This window comes from Chiloscyllium punctatum, chromosome 45, assembly GCF_047496795.1.
Source record: "Chiloscyllium punctatum isolate Juve2018m chromosome 45, sChiPun1.3, whole genome shotgun sequence".
Taxonomy (NCBI): domain Eukaryota; kingdom Metazoa; phylum Chordata; class Chondrichthyes; order Orectolobiformes; family Hemiscylliidae; genus Chiloscyllium; species Chiloscyllium punctatum.
This window is the reverse complement of record NC_092783.1, coordinates 22,564,625-22,587,865: the sequence shown is the minus strand read 5'-3', so window position 1 is coordinate 22,587,865 and position 23,241 is coordinate 22,564,625. Positions and strand designations below refer to the sequence as shown.

The 23,241-nt window shown below is 46.9% G+C and overlaps 1 protein-coding gene across 1 annotated transcript in view; it reads right to left on the bottom strand.

Annotated features, from left to right (window-relative positions):
* LOC140467068 (patatin-like phospholipase domain-containing protein 2) overlaps positions 1 to 22,967 on the bottom strand; it is a 33,339-nt gene extending 10,372 nt beyond the window's left edge. Inside the window, exons 1-5 of the mRNA XM_072563128.1 lie at positions 22,674 to 22,967; positions 21,705 to 21,770; positions 12,116 to 12,322; positions 9,737 to 9,797; positions 3,329 to 3,505 (exon numbers count right to left, since the gene is read on the bottom strand). Of these exons, the coding sequence (XP_072419229.1) occupies positions 3,329 to 3,505; positions 9,737 to 9,797; positions 12,116 to 12,322; positions 21,705 to 21,770; positions 22,674 to 22,967 (805 nt within the window). The remainder of the gene's footprint in view (positions 1 to 3,328; positions 3,506 to 9,736; positions 9,798 to 12,115; positions 12,323 to 21,704; positions 21,771 to 22,673) is intronic.
* Between the last annotated feature and the right edge of the window lie 274 nt (positions 22,968 to 23,241).

The following is a 23,241-nucleotide window of genomic DNA, read 5'->3' as shown; positions in this document are numbered from 1 at the left end:
AGAGAGAGAGACTCAGTGAGAGAGAGAGAGATTCAGTGAGAGAGACACTCAGTGTGAGAGAGAGACTCAGTGAGAGAGAGACTCAGTGAGAGACAGACTCAGTGAGAGAGAGACTCAGTCAGAGCGAGACAGAGATTCAGTGAGAGAGAGAGACTCAGTGAGAGAGAGTGAGACTCAGTGAGAGAGAGAGAGAGACCCAGTGTGAGAGAGAGAGAGTCTCAGTGAGAGAGAGAGACTCAGTGAGAGAGAGAGACTCAGTGAGAGACAGACTCAGTGAGAGAGAGAGACTCAGTGAGAGAGAGAGAGAGACTCAGTGAGAGAGAGAGACTCAGTGAGAGAGAGAGAGACTCAGTGAGAGAGAGAGACCCAGTGAGAGAGAGAGACTCAGTGAGAGAGAGACTCAGTGAGAGAGAGAGAGAGAGAGAGAGAGACTCAGTGTGAGAGAGAGACTCAGTGAGAGAGAGAGAGATTCAGTGAGAGAGACACTCAGTGAGAGAGAGAGACTCAGTGAGAGAGAGAGAGAGACTCAGTGAGAGAGAGAGACCCAGTGAGAGAGAGAGAGAGACTCAGTGAGAGAGAGAGGCTCAGTGAGAGAGAGACTCAGTGAGAGAGAGACTCAGTGAGAGAGAGAGAGACTCAGTGAGAGAGAGACTCAGTGAGAGACAGACTCAGTGAGAGAGAGACTCAGTGAGTGAGAGAGACTCAGTGAGTGAGAGAGACTCAGTGAGAGAGAGACTCAGTGAGAGAGAGAGGCTCAGTGAGAGAGAGACTCAGTGAGAGAGAGAGACTCAGTGAGAGAGAGACTCAGTGAGAGAGAGAGACTCAGTGAGAGAGAGACTCAGTGAGAGAGAGAGGCTTAGTGAGAGAGAGACTCAGTGAGAGAGAGACTCAGTGAGAGAGAGAGATTCAGTGAGAGAGAGAGACTCAGTGAGAGAGAGTGAGACTCAGTGAGAGAGAGAGAGAGACCCAGTGTGAGAGAGAGAGAGAGAGAGACTCAGTGAGAGAGAGTGAGACTCAGTGAGAGAGAGAGAGAGACCCAGTGTGAGAGAGAGAGAGAGACTCAGTGAGAGACAGACTCAGTGAGAGAGAGAGAGGGAGACTCAGTGTGAGAGAGAGACTCAGTGTGAGAGAGAGAGATTCAGTGAGAGAGAGACTCAGTGAGAGAGAGAGACTCAGTATGAGAGACAGACTCAGTGAGAGAGAGAGACTCAGTGAGAGACAGACTCAGTGAGAGACAGACTCAGTGAGAGAGAGAAACTCAGTGAGAGAGAGAGACTCAGTGAGAGACAGACTCAGTGAGAGAGAGACTCAGTGAGAGACAGACTCAGTGAGACAGACTCAGTGAGAGAGAGACTCAGTGAGACAGACTCAGTGAGAGGAGAACCTCTTCAAGGTGGATATCTTTGGAAGAGTCATAGCAGATGGGTTATAATCAACGAGGAGGCAGTGAGGACTGCAGATGCTTGGGGATCAGAGTTGTAACATGGTGCTGGAAAAGCACAGCAGGTCAGGCAGCATCCGAGGAGCAGGAGAGTCGACGTTTTGGGCATAAGCTGTTCATCAGGAATGGGAGTATGGGGCCCAGGGGGGCTGAGAGATAAATGGGGAGGAGGGAGCTGGGGAGGAGGTAGCTAGGAAGGTTATAGGTAGACAGACGAAGGTGGGGTGTGATTGTGATAGGTTAGAGTGATGGGTGGAGCGGATAGGTGGGAAGGAAAATGGACAGGTAGGACAGTTCATGAGGGCCGTGCTGAGTTGGAGGGTTGGATCTGGGATAAGGTGAGGGAAGGGGAGAGGAGGAAACTGGTGAAATCTACACTGATCCCGAGTGGTTGAAGGGTCTCAAGGTGGAGGAGAGGGTATTCTTCCTCCTGGAAAAATGTCATTCCTTCCTCCGAATTCCTCCATCTCCACTGCATCTGCTCCCAGGAGGACTAATTCCACTCTCGGACATCCCAGATAGCCTCCTTCTTCATGGACATTAATATCACTGTTTCACTGCGTGTTCATTGGCAACGATGAATAATTCCAAACATTATTCTTGGGCTATAAAATGCTTTGAACCATCTGGTGGTTGTGATGAAATAAACACAGTCTTTCATTTCACCCAAGCCTTGCTCTGAAAACAAGGAGACATTTCACACACTCGCACAGAGTGTGGAGCTGAACTACAGAAAGGGCAAGAAGTGTTGTGTCTGTGTGTAACAATAATTTCCACTCATTGTACACCTTCACACAGAACATCCCAGCGTACCTCACTGGACACCAAGCCCAGGAGACAGACAGCTGGAGGTTCCAGTGTTCAGGGCTGACAGGGGAACCCAGAATAAAGAGAATAGGAGATGAAAGGCTGGCCTGGACGTATTCAGGAGGAAAACCAGGAAGTGAAAGGGGAGTGGTACTCTGGAAATCTCAAAAAGGTGGATGTGGAGACAACTGGAGCTTTCCTTCCTGACTGAGGTCACAAGGGTTTTGTAGGGAAGCATGTCAAAGGATCTGAAGCAATGAGCAGTACTTGGAATTGATGTACAGTTAGACACCATCAAAGGGGAAGGTAGGAAAGGTCCAAGAGACTGACTGGGTTTCACTTGCTCCTGTCCTTCCACGTAATTCACAACTCAACAGTTAATCTGGGTCCAATTCAGTACTTAAAACACATCTACCATTTTACAAGCACCATTCAGACAGGAAAATTAACGTATCATTCTCACAGACCAAGATATTTACCCCATTAACAATCCAATTGTTTTATTTCCTTTTCCCCCTGGAATGCTGTGAATGCTTGAGCCCATTCTGGAAGTTTCCAGTGCCCTTTTCCTGTTCCCCTTACTCTCTAGAGGCTACTCTGCCACAGGAGGCTGGAATTGTTTTTAAAGCGTTTATGTGGGTGTTGCTGGCTGGGCACTTCCTTTGGCAGCTCGTTCCATACACGCACCACCCTCTCTGTGAAAAGGTTGCCCCTCTCACCTTAAATCTATGTCCTCTGGTTTTGGACTTCACCACCCTCGTGGGGAAAAGGGTGTTCACCCTATCCATGCCCCTCGTGATTTTATAAACCTCTATAAGGTCATATCTCACCCAGCGACACCTCACCCTCAAGGTGGTGGTGAGCTGCCTTCTTGAATCACTGCGGTTTATTTGGAACTGGGACACCCAGAATGTCGTTGGGGAGGGAGCTCCTTATTTTCACCCATTGACACTGAAGGAACTGCTCAGTTCCATTAATCAACTGTCCTTTGTACACCAGCGAACTAACAATACACGGAAAGAAAAATACTCATGGGGCCTTCAGAGAATGAGGATAACCAGTAAAATATGAAATTGGTACCTCCGAGGATCTGGGTCTTGTGTGGAGATAGTCCGTCTTGGAGAGAGCCAACCTTGAAGCGTGCCTCCTGTTCCAGCTGCTTGGTGTCTTGCCCACCCCTTTGTGAGGGAGTGTGAGGATTACAGCACTGACTTGATAGAACCTTGGATACGATCAAGGCATCTGGACTCAGCAGGTCTAGGAACAAGGACAGCATTTCGACCAAGACTTGGTAACAATAGAAAGCCTCCCAAACCTTTACCTGGTCATCTGTTGCTGAGATCCATGGGTTCAATGTATGACCAGATGAGTCACAAAACGTCAAAAAACCATCTAAACCTTCATTAACTAAATGCTTTCAACATTTCATTATGGAAGTGTATTTGAAGGAGAATGCCAACAGATATGGCATTATAGATGGTGGTAACATCATTAAGTTGGTAATAACTCTGGCTCCCATCTACACCCAGGTCTGAATATTTCATCAAGCCTCCTTCCTGTCAGTCAACCTCCAATTATATAAATGATCTAGATGATAGGACAGAAGGTATCATTGCTGACAACACAAAGATGGGTAAGAAAGTAAGTTGTGAAGGAGACTACAAAAGTATATAAGTGAGTGAGTGGACTGACGATTTGTGAAATGCAGTATAATGTAGGAAAACGTGAAATTATTCATTTTAACAGGAAGAGCAAAAAAAGCACATTACCTAAATGGTGAGAGATTACAGAGCTCAGAGATGCAAAGAGATCTGGATAACCTTGTACATGAATCACATAAGGTTCATCTGCAGGAACAGCAGGTAATCAGGAAAGGTCATCATTTATTGTGAAAGAAATTGATTCCAAAGTAGGGAGGTTACATATCAGTTAAACAGGACACTGTTGAGACCACATTTGGAGCACTGTGTACAGCTTTGGTCACCTTATTTAAGGAAGGATATAAATGTATTGGAAGCAGTTTACCAAACTGAGACATGAAATGTGGAGTCACCTTCTGACTCAGTTTGACAAACTGGGCTTGTATTCACTGCAGTTTAGCAGAGCAAGAGCAGGCTTGATTGAAACATTTATGATCCTGAGGGTTCTTTACCGAGTGGATATGGAGATGATGTTTACCCTTGTGGGAGAATCTCAAACCAAAGGTCATTGCTTAAAGATCAGTGGTCACCGTTTAAAATAGAGATTAGGCAAATTTGTTTTATCAAAGATATTATAATTTTTCTACTGCTCTTCCTGAAAAGGTGATGGAGGCAGAATACTTGAATATTTTTAAAGCAGAGATTCTTGTTAAGTAAAGGGGTGAAGTGTTACCAGGGATAAGCAGGAATGTGATTTTTGAGATTGCAATTAAATCAGCCACAATCTTATTTAATGACAGAGCAGCCTCAAGGCACCTATTGTCTTACTTCATTACTCATATCTTCAAATGGAAACAAACACCCTGGTTTTTAAGCTGTCTCCTTAACCTCTTGAATCACCCTCAGAATCTTACATTTTAATGAGATCACCTCTCATTCTTCTAAACCCCAGAGTACAGGCCCAACCTTCTCAACCAGGAATCTACACCCCAGAGTACAGGCCCAAATAAACTCAACCAGGAATCTAAACCCCAGAGTACAGGCCCAACCTACTCAACCAGGAATCTAAACCCCAGAGTACAGGCCCAACCTACTCAACCAGGAATCTACACCCCAGAGTACAGGCCCAACCTACTCAACCAGGAATCTAAACCCCAGAGTACAGGCCCAACCTACTCAACCAGGAATCTAAACCCCAGAGTACAGGCCCAACCTACTCAACCAGGAATCTAAACCCCAGAGTACAGGCCCAACCTACTCAACCAGGAATCTACACCCCAGAGTACAGGCCCAACCTACTCAACCAGGAATCTAAACCCCAGAGTACAGGCCCAACCTACTCAACCAGGAATCTAAACCCCAGAGTACAGGCCCAATCTACTCAACCAGGAATCTAAACCCCAGAGTACAGGCCCAATCTACTCAACCAGGAATCTAAACCCCAGAGTACAGGCCCAATCTACTCAACCAGGAAGCTACACACAAGAGTACAGGCCCAATCTACTCAACCAAGAATCTAAACCCCAGAGTACAGGCCCAACCTTCTCAACCAGGAATCTAAACCCCAGAGTACAGGCCCAATCTACTCAACCAGGAATCTAAACCCCAGAGTACAGGCCCAATCTACTCAACCAGGAATCTAAACCCCAGAGTACAGGCCCAATCTACTCAACCAAGAATCTAAACCCCAGAGTACAGGCCCAACCTTCTCAACCAGGAATCTAAACCCCAGAGTACAGGCCCAATCTACTCAACCAAGAATCTACACCCCAGAGTACAGGCCCAATCTACTCAACCAGGAATCTACACCCCAGACCTCTACACCGCTGAAGCCAAACGCCAACTCGAGGACACCTCTTCCTCCTGCCCCCTCAACCATGACCCACCCCCCATCACCAAACCATCATCCCCCAGTCCATACAGAACCTCATCACCTCAGGAGATCTCCCACCCACAGCTTCCAACCTCATAGTCCGGGAACCCCGCACTGCCCGGTTCTACCTCCTTCCCAAGATCCACAAGCCTGACCACCCTGGCCGAACCATTGTCTCAGCATGCTCCTGCCCCACTGAACTCATCTCTACCTACCTCGACACTGTCCTATCCCCCCTAGTCCAAAAACTCCCCACATACAATGGAGTCACCACCCACACCCTCCACCTCCTCCAAGACTTCCGTTTCCTGGCCCCCAACGCCTTATCTTCACCATGGATATCCAATCCCTCTACACCTCCATCCGCCATGACCAGGGCCTCCAAGCCCTCCGTTTTTTCCTCTCCAGACGTCCCCAACGGTACCCTTCCACCGACACTCTCATTCATTTGGCCGAACTGGTCCTCACCCTTAACAATTTCTCCTTTGAATCCTCCCACTTCCTCCAGACCAAAGGCGTAGCCATGGGCACACGTATGGGCCCCAGCTATGCCTGTCTCTTTGTTAGCTACGTAGAGCAGTTGATCTTCCGTAATTACACCAGCACCACTCCCCACCTCTTCCTCCGCTACATTGATGACTGCATTGGTGCCACCTCGTGCTCCCGCGAGGAGGTTGAGCAATTGATCAACTTCACCAACCCATTCCGCCCTGACCTTAAATTTACCTGGACCATCTCTGACACCTCCCTCCCCTTCCTGGACCTCTCCATCTCCATTAATGATGACCGACTTGACACTGACATTTTTTACAAACCCACCGACTCCCACAGCTACCTGGATTACACCTCTTCCCTCCCTACCTCTTGCAAAAATGCCATCCCGTATTCTCAATTCCTCTGTCTCCGCCGTATCTGCTCCCAGGAGGACCAGTTCCACCATAGGACACACCAGATGGCCTCCTTCTTTAGAGACCGAAATTTCCCTTCCCACGTAGTTAAAGATGCCCTCCAACGCATCTCGTCCACATCCCACACCTCTGCCCTCAGACCCCACCCCTCCAACCGTAACAAGGACAGAATGCCCCTGGTGCTCACCTTCCACCCTACCAACCTTCGCATAAACCAAATCATCCGCCGACATTTCCGCCACCTCCAAACAGACCCCACTACCAGGAATATATTTCCCTCCCCACCCCTTTCCGCCTTCCTCAAAGACCGTTCCCTCCGTGACTACCTGGTCAGGTCCACGCCCCCCTACAACCCACCCTCCCATCCTGGCACTTTCCCCTGCCACCGCAGGAACTGTAAAACCTGTGCCCACACCTCCTCCCTCACCTCTATCCAAGGCCCTAAAGGAGCCTTCCACATCCATCAAAGTTTTACTTGCACATCCACTAATATCATTTATTGTATCCGTTGCTCCCGATGCGGTCTCCTCTACATTGGGAAGACTGGGCGCCTCCTAGCAGAGCGCTTTAGGGAACATCTTCGGGACACCCGCACCAATCAACCAAACCGCCCCGTGGCCCAACATTTCAACTCCCCCTCCCACTCTGCTGAGGACATGGAGGTCCTGGGCCTCCTTCACCGCTGCTCCCTCACCACCAGACGCCTGGAGGAAGAACGCCTCATCTTCCGCCTCGGAACACTTCAACCCCAGGGCATCAATGTGGACTTCAACAGTTTCCTCATTTCCCCTTCCCCCACCTCACCCTAGTTCTAAACTTCCAGCTCAGCACTGTCCCCATGACTTGTCTGGACTTGTCCTACCTGTCTATCTCCTTTTCCACCTATCCACTCCACCCTCTCCTCCCTGACCTATCACCTTCATCCCCTCCCCCACTCACCCATTGTACTCTATGCTACTTTCTCCCCACCCCCACCCTCCTCTAGCTTATCTCTCCACACTTCAGGCTCACTGCCTTTATTCCTGATGAAGGGCTTTTGCCCGAAACATCGATTTCGAAACTCCTTGGATGCTGCCTGAAGTGCTGTGCTCTTCCAGCCCCACTAATCCAGAATCTGGTTTCCAGCATCTGCAGTCATTGTTTTTACCTCCAGGAATCTACACCTCAGAGTACAGGCCCAATCTACTCAACCAAGAATCAGCTGACTGAACCTTCTCTGAACTGCCTCCAATACAAGCCGATCCCTCCTCAAGGAATCCAACCCTCAACATACTTCTCCAGATGTGGTCTTATCAAAGCCCCATACAATTAAAGCAAGATCACCCTATTCTTCACTTCAATGCCTCCCATCATTCAGATTGATCCAACACAACACCCTGTTCCTTGGCCAGCGAACATTACCACGGCTCATAGCCTTTACAATATCCAGTGTCTCCAATCGTTTGTTGATATGACATGGGGATGATTTAACATCTCAATGCAAAAACAGAAATTACTGGAAAAGCTTAGCAGGTCTGGCAGCAGCTGTGGAGGGAAAGCAGAGTTAATGATTCTGGAGGTGGGGGTCAGGAGTAAATGATAGGTGAGGGGAGGGTCAAAGAGCAAGAAGAACCGTTGGACAGACAAAGGAGTCAATAGCGATCTGGTTAGGAGGGCAAATAGCTGTTAATGGAGACTGTTAATGGAAAACAATGGGTTGTGTGTAATAGCAGACCATGTGATAACAAGGCCTGGTGTATGGAGTTTGGGGTAAGGTCATGGGAGAGCTCAAGCCCTAAAGTTGTTGAACTCGACAGTGAGTCCAGAATCCTGCAGCCTTCCCAATCAGAAAATGAGGTACTGTTCTTCCAGCTTGTGCTGAGCTTCATTGGGGCACTGCAGGAGGTTGGACAAACACAGCAAGCCAGGCAACATCAGGAAGTGGAGAAGTCAATCTTTCAGATGGAACCCTTCTTCAGAAACCTGCTGTGCTCTTCCAGCCTCCTGCTTGTCTACCTTGGATTCTGGCATCTGCAGTTTCTTTGTCTCTCACTGGAGCACTGCAACAAGCCTGAGCCAGAGATATTAGCCAGGGAACAGGGTGGGGTGTTGGTGTGGCAGGCGTCTGGAAACTCAGGATCTGTTTTGCAGGCAGAGTGGAGATGTACGACATAGCGCTCACCCAGTCTACACTTAGTTGCCCCAGTGTAGAGGAGACCACATTGTGATTACAATAGATTAGATTGTGAAAAGTGCAGGTAAAGTGCTGCTGTATGTCTGGACCCTTGGATACTGAGGAGGGAGGAAATAAATGGACAGGGTGTTACCCCTTCTGCGGTTGCAGGGGAAGGTGCCATGGGGCTGTGGGGGGTTGTTGTGAGTGAAAGAGGAGTGGACTAAGGTTTCTGTTTCTGTTTCTGATTTACAGCATCCACATTATTTTAATAAAAAGTATGAGAGGAAAGAAAACGTGCTATTGCCAAGCAATAGGAGTGCAAAGGTACAGAGAAAGAGACTGTTCGGGAAAGTCAGATTGTGTGTCACATGCCAGAGGGTGAAGGGATACTGACACTGGATGTTAGTGAACTCATGGTTGCTCAGAAATTAAACTGACTGTGAGCTAGATTGCAATCTACTTTCGGACTCTCAGTGAGTGACACCAGGTGAAAGAGAAACTATCTAGATGCTGCATATTCAATGAAAGGAAACTAAATGCAGCTATAGCAACCCAATTGTGAACAAGGGGTCTTCACAAAGGCAGAACATGAACTCTTCACTGAGCTTCAGGAGGCTCGAAGGATATCGAGAACAGTGAGAGCTTGAATCCTTTTATGATGTTTGTCATTAATTTTTTCCAAACTGTCTTTTGTAATCTATCACATTCTTCCTCCTTTAATAAACATCTTATCCCACGTTAAAAGTATACCAGCAGCCTCTTGTGTGTTCAATAACAGATCTCCATGGTTAAAAAGGAGCAACGTTGGGAACTAACAAGTTGGGTTTCACTCTGGAATGGGACTTGTTCAGTAAGCACACCAACTGGAATTGTAACAATTTACAGTGCTGACTCACATTAATCTAGACTCACCGTTCTGCAGCAAGTAGTGCAGGGCATCACGATAACCATTCCAGAGAAACCTCCGCAGAATCTGAAACACAAAGTGTCACTATTACAGGTTCCACACACAGGCCAAAGAACCACCAGGAGCTGCTTCCTGCTTCACTGGGCAGTGAGCCACTAACCACTCATTCCCACGTCAGGAAGGAGTGGCACTTCACTGGCACAAACAGGCATGGAAGGCTCCAAGTCTGATCAGCCCATTTGGCCATCTTAATGCACAGCTCCAGGGCAAGTGGAACTGAACCTGCTCTTTCTAGCCTGGGGGAGGGGCACAATCAGAGTGTCACAACGTACAGCCCCGATTCACATGAATCTGCAGCAGGTGGTGTAGGACATCACTATAACCATTCCAGAGAAAAGCCACAGTGATGCTCCCAATGGACAATCTACCCAACAAAGCACTGCTCAAGCTCACTGCGTCACCAATCTCCACTCAATTCCACTAACCCTCCAGACAGGACTAACAAGGTATAGGTGACATGAAAGAAAACTTTTTCACACAGTTGGGGTCTGGGGTGCACTGCCTGGAAATGTGTTGGAGGGAGGTTCAGTTGAGGACATTGTATTGTCTTTTGGATAATAATGGTGTGGGGACATGACAGGGAACTGGCCCGAGACAATGGAGCTAGACTTGCTAGTAACGACTGATTAGATCACAGAGACAGGGCAGGCATGATGGGCCAAATAGCCTTCTTCTGCACCGTAGTAATTCTGAGACTTTGTGATTCAGGGACAGGAGAAAAGTCATGGAGTCAGACAGATCTACAGCACGGAGGAAGGTTTCTCAGCCCATCGTGTGTGCTCCAATCAAAAACCACCACCTAACTATTCTAATCCCATTTTCCAGCACTTGGCCCATAGCCTGGTATTCCTTGGCAATGAAAGTGTATAATCTAAATACTCCTTAAATGCTGAGGGTTTCTCCCTCGTCGACCCTTATAGGCACTGAGATCCAGATTCCCATCACCCTCTGGGTGAAAACATTTTTCCTCACAACTCCTGTAAACATTCTGCCCCTTACTTTAGATCTATGCCCCTTGGTCACTGATTCCTCCATCAAAGGGAAACATTTCTTCCTGTCTTCCCGATCAATGTCCCTCATCAGCGTATGCATCTCAATCATGTCTTCTCTCAACCTCCTCTGCTCTAAGAAAACAATCCCAGTTTGTCCAACCTGTCTCCATAACGGAAATCCCTAGCCCAGGGAACATCCTGGTAAATCTCCTCTGCATCCTCTCCAGTGCTATCATTTCCCTCCTATAATGTGGGGTCAGAACTCCACACAATACTCCAGCTGTGACCCAACCAACTTTTTATGCCATTCAGCTTCACCTCCTTTCTCTTAAACTCTATGCCTCGGCTTATAAAAGGCAAGGAACCTATTTACCTTCTGAACCACTTTACCCAGCTGTGCTGATACCTTTTGGGAGTGGTGTACCTGTACACCGAGGTCCCTCTGATTCTCAGTGCTTCCCAGGGTCCTACTGCTCATCATGTATCTCCTTGCTATGGGTTGTCCCACCCAAGTGCATCACCTCACATTTACCCAGACTGAACTCTATTTGCTATTGATCAACCCAAACAGCCCATCAATATCCTCCTGTAATCTGAGACTATCCTCCTCATTATTTATTCCCCTCAACTCTCGGAATATCTGCGAACTTACTGATTAACCCTTCTACATTCGATTCTAAATCATTTACACAAACCACAAACAGCAAGGTCCCTAACACTGACCCATGTGGGACCCCCATTGGATGCAGACAGTTGAGTGCCTTCTTGCACACTCTATCCTCCTTTTGAGCCTCTGCTGTTTTTTTTTAGCCCTCGGTAGACTTCATAAGCTTCCCTTTTTCTCTTAACCTCCAGTGCTGCATATTCACCTTCTGTCTTCATTGGAATATGTTAGCCCTGTACTCTCCATATTTCCTTCTGAAATATATCCCATTGTTCTGAGACAGATTTACTTGAAAGTACCTATTCCCAATCCACTCTGGCCAAATCATGTCTGATCTTATTAACACCAGCTTTCTGCTAGTTTACAACTTTGATTTCAAGCCCATTCTTGTCCCTTTCTATAACTCTGTTAGATTCAAGTTTGTTATGATCGCTGGCTCAAAATGCTCCCCATTGCTACTTCAACCACTTGCCCAGCCTTATTACCCAAGATTAAACTCAGTCACAGTGCTGGGAGCAGTCCTTTCACCAGAGGCTAGAAGGCAGAGAGAAAGGGATAGGAAGATGACAATGGCCTTGTGTAAGCTGGCCATCCATTGACTGTTTTCGAAAGGAGGTGAGAAGGAAGGGAACAGAGTGTGGAAGAGGGTCTCATGGGTGTCGGGTTACCTTAGATTGAGGTGGGAAGAGAGTGGATGAAACGCGATGCAGGTTCTCAGGCGATAACACGAAGCTACATTTCCCAAACCAGATGAGGAAGCAGTCAGCAGCGTTCCTGGGACAAATATCCATCTCTCCTGCAAACGCTGAAATGGTGATGGTGTTTCTCGCATCGTCTAAAGGCTGTATGTTGGTAAACCCTCCGTCAACATATCGCTGCCAAAGGAATCGCAGACACTAACATTCACTGTCACCCAAAGCATGGTCCAACCCAGACTCACCATTGATTGCACTCCCTGGGCCTTGTTAAAATATTAAAAAATAAAACTGGACTCTCCAGTACAAGTTGTTCAAATGCTTTGAAATCTCGCAGAGTTAAAACAGAAGCAAGCATGTTTGCAATCGGTTGGGGGCTCAAGTTAACTATTTTATTATTTTAACCTGATCCCCTCACCCCAATCACCGGGAGCTTAGAATTCTCTCATGTTTCATTAAATGAAACATTTTTCAGGAAACAGTTCTGATTAGAAGAGAAATTAACATTTCAAGATTACATAGTTATAATCACACAATGTAATCTAATATTGTACTATCTTTCTTAACTGCAACAAATGTAGATTTTAGGATTATGTGCATCTGCTTAGCCTCACTTAATAAAGAAATGCACTATGGGGTTCTGAACAGAATGAAGGTTGGAGCTTTCTTGAGCTGCTTCAGTCCATGTGCTGTGGGGACACCAACAGTGATGTCAGGGAGGGAGTATGGGGATTTTCACCCATTGACAGTGGAGGAACAGCGATGTATTTCCAAGTCAGGATGGTGAGTGGCTTGGAGGGGAACTTGCTGGTAATAATATTCCCATGTATCTGCTGCCCTTGTCCTTCTAGATGGAAGTGGTTGTGGGTTTGGAAGGTGTGTTCTGAGGATCATTAGTGAAATCCTACAGTGCATCTTGTAGATAACAATAGATATATGTACTATTGAGCATTGATGGTGGATGGAGTGGATGTTTATAGTGCTAATAAACAGGCTGCTTTGTCCTGGATGGTATTAAGCTTCTTGAATATTGTTGGAACTGCACTCCTCCAGGCAAATGGGGAGTATGCCATCAGACTCCTAACTTGTGCCTTGTAGATGGACTTGGAGAGTCAGGAGGTGAGTTACTCACCACAGTATTCTGAGCCTCTGACCTGTTCTTATGGCCGCTATATTGATATGGTAAGCCCAGTTAAGTTCTTTGTCAATGGTAACACCCAGGATGTTGATAGTGGGAGATTAGGTGATGGTAACACCATTGATTGTCAAAGGCCAGTGTTTAGATTGTTTCTTATTAGTGATGGTCATAGCCTGGTGCTTGTGTGACTCAAATGTTACTTGTCAGCCCAAGCCTGGATACTGCCCAAATCTTGTTACATTTGAGCATGGCCCTGCTTCAATATCTGAGGAGTCATGAATGGTGCTGAACATTGTGCAATCATTGGCGAATACCCCCACTTCTGACCTTATGCTGGAGGGAAGGTCATTGATGAAGCAGCTGAAAATTGTTGGGCCTAGGACACTACCCTGAGGGACTCCTGTAGAGATCTCCTGGAGCTGAGGTGTCTGACCTCCAACAATATATTCGACTGAACTGCACTCAGCTAATTACATTCTTAACCATCCCATTATAACAGGAAATCCTCTTCAATTGTTTCCTTCCCATTGTACGCAATTACCCCATATACCTCAAATATCTATTCTTCACCCACAAAACCCCACCATAGGCTGCAAGATCCATTGTGTATGACAGATGGTTGGTCACATACAAGGATGAAATCATTGCTTACACCAATGTCTCACACCCTGGCCTGTAAACAATATTGTGATGTCTCTTCACAAACTCGCATATTCATATGAAGATGTTGGAGTTATCCTGGCTCAAGTTGAGATAATTGTCTACATGCTCACTGACTGTGTTGTATCATTTTCTTCTTTCTTTTCAATAGGTAACATGTGTATGTGGTTGGGTGATGGAGCGACAGTGTGTAGCCACCAGTGAGGGTAAACCTTGAGAAGTGCCATGTAGATTTAACATGACTACCTGAAATCTTGGTCACCAAGTTTGTATTTAATAATCATAGACAGTGCATGACAAACAGTACCTTCTCCACGACCATTAGATTGAGAGAAGTGAGGGGAGAGCTGGCCTGTTGAACACCCCACTTCCTAGACAACTTGGAAAGGTACAGTGTACTGCAGGCAATGTGTTGGGAAAATACCAAACATCCTGACTATCACCATTAATGTGTCAATGACTGCTGCACTAGTGGGGTCTTGGAGTTGGCTCACAAAGGGGATTTTGGTGAAATAGCTACCATGAAATAATGGAACATATCAGTTACAACTTTGCGCCATGACTCAGAAAGAACCTCATGTGGTGTGAGAGGTTCTCTCGGAGGCTGAAGTTGTTCAGTTGGTCAAGGTTCTTACTGCTGCTGGGTCAGTAGATGGGTCACATGACAATTTCTCTTCTCATTTCTGCACATGGTTACCATTCGCCTAACTTTTAATGCTCATATGAAATATCTTTTAGTGTTAAAAGTGCTATATTAATACAGTTGCTACTGTTTTAACACTTTATTTAAATGCAATTTGTGTTAAGTGATCAACAGGCAAACTGGCCATGCATAATATGTAGTTTAATGAGTTAGAGATCTGGCAGGTAAAGTTGCTCACTCAGTAACTTGAGGATATTCTAATAGACTTTCCACACCAGTGTCCAAGTTCAATCCTGATGGAATGATCGTAGAAGGAGAATGAAGAAGAAAGAAAAGCTGTCCGAGTGGACAAGCACCAGCTCAGGAGTCATCCTCTACTGCCATCTTGGAAGGGGTGCACACCTTCTTTCTTCTTTGTTTGCTTTTTTCCCTTTCTTTTATAGTTTTCTTTAGTTTTTTTGCCTCTCCACTTACATTCGAGTGGTAGCTTGGTTGTGGAGGCAGCGGTGGCAATAGCAGTGGCTGGGGACCCAGACCGGGGGTCTTTGCCGGTCAGCCATGAGGTGGTTAGTGCGCCAAGGAAGACTCTGGTAGTCAGCAGCATCATGGAAGAGGCTCGGGCCCTGGAGTGGCACCAGAGTGGGACTCTGGTGGTCTGTGGCAAGACAGCTGGTGAGCCCAGATGGTGGTCAGCAGTGCAGAGGCCCAGGGATTGAGCCATTATGGGGAAACTCAGCATGGAGTGACTGCAGGCCCAATGGCTAAAGCAGGACTGTAATTTGGAATTTTAACTTTATTTCTTACTCACTACATTGTACTGATAAGAACTGTAATGTTGAACTTTTAACTTATTTCTTCATTTTTCTTTAATTGTCGTCATTCACCTTGTACCTAAGATGAGGCTGTGAATAGTGACATTGTACACTTTTCACTGTGCTCCTGTATACCTGTACCTGAGTACACGGGACAATAAAACCTCATTCTAAGAAAGTTTACAAAGTCAAACCCTGGCAGCATTAGCTCCAAGGTGCTCTTTCAGGTATTGCAGGTCTCACAGACAGTATAGTTCACCACTGGAGGGTCCCTTGATCAGCACCACTGGCTCCCTCACAGATTTAACACACCAGTTTAATCCACTTAGTCACAGTGGAATCAGGCCATTGCAGAACAGATGAGGAAAAGATGGTCAAAAAGCTTAATTCAAGAATGTTACTTTCCCAGTGGGGAAGAGAATGTATGTGGCAGCATAGAATGAGAGCTGAAAACAGAAAGAGGTACGCACAGGTATAACTTCATTCGATGGGAATTAAAGGTTTCACTTTCTAACACGAAAATATGGAAATAGGACAGGATTGAGTAAATTATCAACCCAACAGGGCACCATAACTTTTTGGTTGTTGTTGATGCCTATAACATTCTGACATGGTCTTTTCCCATCAGCACCTGATGCGAGGGGGGCAGGAAATGTTACCCTCTATCAGATTCTCCACACCATTTACTGAAAACAGCAGAGCAATCAATTTATAAAAAAAACTCAAAAAAATCCAAAACACCATAAACAAACACAAAGACCTTTAAAAACAGCACAGAGTCGATTTAATGTGACCTACAATGTTGATTTCAGGCACCAGTGAATAGAATGGCATATTAAGAGCACAAGGACGCCATGTGATCATGTGGCTCAGAGCAAGAAATGGGAAACAACAGGATTAACAATGACAGGCTAAATCCTCTCTTTGTAAAGCATAGCGATCGATATATGTTTCTCATTCAGTAATCTGCAGATACACAGACTACAAACAGACCCTGAGGTATGGTAACTGGGAGCAACCAAGCTGCACAGACTTCATATTTACAATAGATCACAGAGACACCAGGAAGAGTCAAAAGTCCTTAAGGAGAACAGGCAGAAAATCAGAAAAAAGAGGAAAAATGAAAGGAAGAAAAAATGACCCTGGGTAGAAACTGGAATTTCACTAACTTTAAAATCCTTAAACACATTGCTTAAAATTAAGACAGACATTTTGCATTACATGATCTAATGATACAAGTTTGAAGTCTTGAAAATAATTAATTTCTTATTAAATAATTTAAATGCTTTGTAGCCTCCCCCGCCTTTGACTACCCATATTTAAAATGTCTGTCTGCATGCATTTCCTGTCCACAGCACTGTATTTCCTGTTGTCAAATTCACTGTTTTCGTTATCTTTTCTCGACATTAAATTCCTATTACCACATTTAAAATGGAAGTTGCTCATGTGACCAGTGTACTGCCAGTCATGTGCTAGATACTTGCTTCACTTTATCCTGGGTATAGAGACAAGAAAAAGTCACTTAGTCTTTCAAGCCGGTTCCACCTTATTCAATATGATCATGGTTGATTTTCTATCTAACTCCATAGCTGTTGGATTTTGAATGGTATTAAGGGTGTTAACAATCTCAGTTCTGAAGTTGATCGAACATCAACTGAAACGTGTGGAAGAGTGTTTCAAATGCTGTCACCCTGTTTGCTTCATGTTTCCTAATTTCACACTTGACATGTCTGGTTCTAACATTTTCACCGTCTAGTCCCTGATATAAACTTTGACACTCTGTCCAACTGACGGGTTTCTCTCTATCGACCTTAACCTTTTCCTTAAAAATTCAATCAGATCACCCCCTAATCTTTGTAGAGGTGATAGTGAGGTTGGGGTTGGAATGGAGGGAGTGGTGATAGTGAGGTTGGGGTTTCAGTGAGTCCCTCTCTCACTGCACACCCCAGGTCATCTCCTCTGCACAGAAGATCTTCAGCCACGTTCTCAAACAGACTCGCTACCACAGCCACATCTCCTTCCTCAGCACCTGTCTACGGAACCAACTGATCCTGCACGGACTCCGGACTACGTTCCGACCAACAAAATTTGGACCCAACCAGGCCAACCAGTACCTACAACAAATCCGAAGCCTCCAGCAACAGACCTCCCTCCGGATCCTCCGCTCCACACTTGCAGCCATGCGCCGTTACCTACATTCCCTGCAATTAGACCTACCCCAGCTCAGGACAACACTCTCACAGACCTGTAAAGGACCTCTACTGTTCTTCATCCACAGAAGAATCCATACACTAAACAAACATTTCTTCCTAGCCATATCGGAAATTAAAGACATTAAGTACCATAAACTTTCATGTACTTACCCCCACACTCTGGGTTCCTCAACTGTTCCAGAATCTTCCATCGGCCTCTGAATTCAGTCCGGCGCCATTAACCACACGGCCGCTACAGCGCCTGCGGCAGCAACCGCTGCCGCGGACCATGACGTCACTTCCGCCCCCACCGACCTCGCAGCCTCCGCGAACACCGCCCAGACAACCGCCTCCACGATCGCCAGGAAGACCATCGCCGACAGATTTGCGGCCTCCGCGGCTATCGAGAATAACACTGTCTCTGTCGTTGTCACAGCCACTTCCACCCCCTGGGTTGCCACCACCGCAGCCACTTCGCCCCCAGTGACATCACTAACCTACACGATCACAACACCGCATGTGTCTCCACCCCCACACCGATCTCGGTCACCACGCTTAACTCCACCCCCACGCCGATCTCTCGCACCATGCCTAACCCCGCCCCCACGCCAATCTCCGTCACGTATAACCCCGCCCCCACACCGATCTCCATCACCACGCCCAACTCCGCCCCCACGCCAATCTCCGTCCCCGCCCCCACGCCTATCCCCGTCCCCACTCCCAGCTCCAGCCCCACACCAGGTCCTAGCTCCCAGCCCTGCCGTGTTTTCACCATCCCTCCAGATTTACCCCTCTCTGAGGATGAAAGATCAGTCCTCAGCAGAGGCCTCACCTTCATTCCCCTACGCTCTCGGATTAACGAGTTGAACATGCGGTGTGACATCGAACAATTCTTCCACCACCTTCGCCTCTGTGCCTACTTCTCCAACCAAGATTCTCGCCCACTCTCGGAACGTGCAGCCCTCCACTCCCTCCCTTCCAACCCCAACCTCACTATCAAACCAGCAGACAAGGGAGGCGCGGTAGTAGTTTGGCGCACAGACCTTTACACTGCTGTGGCTAAACGCAGACACCTTCTCCTACTGCCCCCTTGACCATGACCCCACCTCCCACCACCAAACCATCATCTCCCAGACCATCCAGAACCTCATCACCTCAGGGGATCTCCCATCCACAGCCTCCAACCTCATAGTCCCACAACCCCACACTGCCCGTTTTTACCTCCTGCCCAAAATCCACAAACCCGACTGCCCCGGCCAACCCATTGTCTCAGCCTGCTCCTGCCCCACCGAACTCATCTCTGCATACCTCGACACGGTCCTGTCCCCCTTAGTCCAAGAACTCCCCACCTACGTTCGGGACACCACCCACGCCCTCCACCTCCTCCATGATTTTCGCTTCCCCGGTCCCCAACGCCTTATCTTCATCCAGTCCCTGTACACCTCCATCACCCATCACGAAGGACTTAAAACCCTCCGCTTCTTCCTTTCCCGCCCGTACCAACCAGTACCCTTCCACGACACCCTCCTTCGACTGACTGAACTGGTCCTCACCCTGAACAACTTCTCTTTCCAATCCTCCCACTTTCTCCAAACCAAAGGAGTAGCCATGGGCACCCGCATGGGCCCCAGCTATGCCTGCCTCTTCGCAGGATATGTGGAACAGTCCATCTTCCGCAGCTACACTGGCACCACCCCCCACCTTTTCCTCTGCTACATCGATGACTGTATCGGTGCTGCCTCGTGCTCCCATGAGGAGGTTAAACAGTTCATCCACTTTACCAACACTTTCCACCCCGACCTCAAATTCACCTGGACCGTCTCAGACTCCTCCCTCCCCTTCCTAGACCTTTCCATTTCCATCTCGGGTGACCGAATCGACATGGACATTTACTATAAACCGACCGACTCCCACAGCTACCTAGACTACACCTCCCCCCACCCTGCCCCTGTAAAAATGCCATCCCATATTCCCAATTCCTTCGTCTCCACCGCATCTGCTCCCAGGAGGACCAGTTCCAAAACCGTACCACCCAGATGGCCTCCTTCTTCAAGGACCGCAATTTCCTCCCAGACGTAGTCGACGATGCCCTCCAATGCATCTCTTCCACTTCCCACTCCTCCGCCCTTGAGCCCCGCCCCTCCAACCGCCACCAAGTCAGAACCCCACTGGTCCTCACCTACCACCCCACCAACCTCCATGTCCAGCGTACCATCCGCTGTCATTTCCGCCACCTCCAAACGGACCCCACCACCAGGGACATATTTCCCTCCCCTCCCCTATCAGCGTTCCGAAAAGACCACTCCCTCTGTGACTCCCTCGTCAGGTCCACACCCCCCACCAACCCAATCTCCACTCCTGGCATCTTCCCCTGCAACCGCAAGAAATGCAAAACTTGCGCCCACACCTCCCCCGCTTACCTCCCTCCAAGGCCCCAAGGGACACTTCCATATCGGCCACAAATTCACCTGCACCTCCACACACATCATCTATTGCATCCGCTGCACCCAGTGTGGCCTCCTCTATATTGGGGAGACAGGCCGCCTACTTGCGGAATGTTTCAGAGAATACCTTTGGGACACCCGGACCAACCAACCCAACCACCCCGTAGCCCAACACTTCAACTCCCCCTCCCACTCCACCAAGGACATGCAGGTCCTTGGACTCCTCCATCGTCAGACTATAGCAACACGACGGTTGGAGGAAGAGCGCCTCATCTTCCGCCTGGGAACCCTCCAACCACAAGGGATGAACTCAGATTTCTCCAGTTTCCTCATTTCCCCTCCCCCCACCTTGTCTCAGTCAAATCCCTCGAACTCAGCACCGCCTTCCTAACCTGCAATCTTCTTCCTGACCTCTCTGCCTCCACCCCACTCCGGCCTATCACCCTCACCTTGACCTCCCTCCACCTATCGCATTCCCAATGCCCCTCCCCCAAGTCCCTCCTCCCTACCTTTTATCTTAGCCTGCTGGACACACTTTCCTCATTCCTGAAGAAGGGCTGATGCCCGAAATGTCGATTCTCCTGTTCCTTGGATGCTGCCTGACCTGCTGCGCTTTTCCAGCAACACATTTTCACCCCCTAATCTTCCAAAGTTCAGCGAGTACAGCCCAAGTTTATTTAATCACTCCCAATAATTTAACAATTAGATTCCAGGTGGCATTCTGGTCACTCTCTCCTGCACTCCATTCACCGTGAATGCACCTTACATAAAATGTGGCACCCAGGGCTGGTCATAGTACTCTAGTTATAGCTAACAGGACGCTGACAGACAGGTGGAATGAGCAAACACAGGGACGACTAAAGTCAAGGCAGAGGGATGGTACATTTTCATTACAAAGGACAAAGAAAGACAGTCCATGTTAAATGATGTGACTCTAAAAAGTAGACGGAGAAAGAAACATGGAGGGTTTTGAGCACAAGTCAGAGGTGGCAGGACAGGTCGACAATGCCATTAAATAAACCACAGGCCTTTGGAAATCAGGATAAAATGTCAAAAATTAGGAAGGCATTCCATACTGATACAAAACATGCCTTCAGGGAGAGTGCTATGTCCATCTGGGCACTACACTTGGGAAGAGTATAGGAGGGATTTACCAGAACAGCTTGTAGGGTGACGGGATTTCAAATGAGTGGACAGATGGGAGAAATTGGAATTGTTTTTTTCAGAATAGAGAAGGCCAAGTGCAGATTTGTTAGAGAAGCTTAAAATCATGACAGGGTTTTGGCTAGAACAAACATAACTATGAACTATGAACAAACATGAACTATATCCAACTGTCAGTCACATAATTGAGATCACAAGGTAAAAGCAGTTGACAAAAGAACCAGCAGGAACTCAAGGATTTAATTCTCAATAGTGCTGAGGGTTTGGAATGCACTGCTTGGAGTGTATTGAGTCCAGAATCAGTGGCATCTTTTAAAGTGAATTGAATAAATATTTGAAGAACAATCTTTCAGTGATGCTGGGAAAGATTGGAAAGTGGGATAAATGAATTGCTCTTTGAAGGAATTAATAGAATTGGTCCTTTTGTCTTCTGTTTCTAAAAGGCAAAAAATATTTTTCCAGCCACAAAGCTGCAGCACAGTCTAGAGAATGGGTGAGTGACTACATACCACACCCCGGAAAGCTGGAGGGATCAGGCCACAGTAAATAGGAACAAAACAGCTACACAGCAATGCCTGTGTGAAGGAGAGATACATTTGTTACTTATTTTCATGACATTATCAAGTCTTCATCTTTTACAATTCAACTGAGGATATACAAAGTTAAAAATCTCACAACACCAGGTTATAGTCCAATAGGTTTAATTGGAAGCACTAGCTTTCGGAGCGACGCTCCTTCATCAGGTGATTGTGAAGTATAAGATGGGTAAGATGAATAAGATAAGATAAGGTGGGTAACTGAGGATGGGTAAGATAGAAAATATCCAATCAAATAGGTTCCAGGATGTGGACAATCTAAAAACAGATAATAGACCCGAACAATTCTAATCATTTTACCAACAATTTCTCAACATTAAAGTCACTTATACAAGCTCAAATTAAAATGTTAAAGTTTAAGGAATTGCTGTGAAATCATAAATGAGGTTAGAACATAAAGAAATAAACATTACGGGGAATGATAAGCTGCAAGGACAAGAATGGTATGTTCTAGGCACCGAGCCACTGAGTCAGGAGGTGACATAAAAAGCCTTTCCAGTTAAACAGTGCCTGAAGGCAGTAACTCGAGGAGAATGGGGAGGGAGAGGGAAAGAATGGGGGCAGGGGAAGAATAAATGCATGATGGACTACAATGTCTTGGACCAGACCTAGACAACTGTATATGAAGACCTTTTCATTGTAACGATTTCTGTCGTTAACCGTATCCGTCCATTCAAACATAAATGAAGGTGTCCCAATACCATGGAATCAATACCCCTCAACCAGAGTACGCATCTGGAGGGGATCGAAAGGACAGTGAGAAGGGGGGCAAAGGCAGGATGTGCTTGGTATAAGGTGCAAACATTCTGCTCAGTCAGAAAAGTTCCCCAAAGCCCTGACACTTTCAACCTGAACATCAGCTGAGAAAAAGTCGATTGTTACCTGAACAAGTTCCTCATTGGAAGTGAAGTCAGAGACCAGGACGTTCTGTCCATCAGACACCCGGGTGAGGGAGATGAAAAGTCTCCCACAGGCAAGTTCATGGGCATTCTTGGGAAGATTCTCCATCAAACTTTTGCGTACAATCTGCAGTAGGTTCACTAAAGGGTGGATCGGTCCAAGGAACCATCTCCTTGACAGTCTGGCAATTCGCTTGAGGCTCTGATAGAAATGATCTGGAACATGGTCAGAAATGAATACAAGAGTGACGGGAGTCCATGAAAGGAAAAGAACCATTGGTGACAGAACACAATCAACTCTAATTGGGGGATTTGGGGGATCTGGCAAATCTTCCATTTGAAACAGGAAAATCATCTAGCAAAACAGTTAAGTACAAAATTGAAATGCTGAAAATCTGAAAGCAGAAAATGCGAGAAATATTCAGCAGATCTGGCCACAGATGAAAGGCAACAGACCTGAGACATTAATCCGACTCAGTCCATAGGTGCTGCCAAATCCCCTGGAGCATTCCAGGATCTCTGACTAAATTCTAGATTTGTGTGTTCAAATT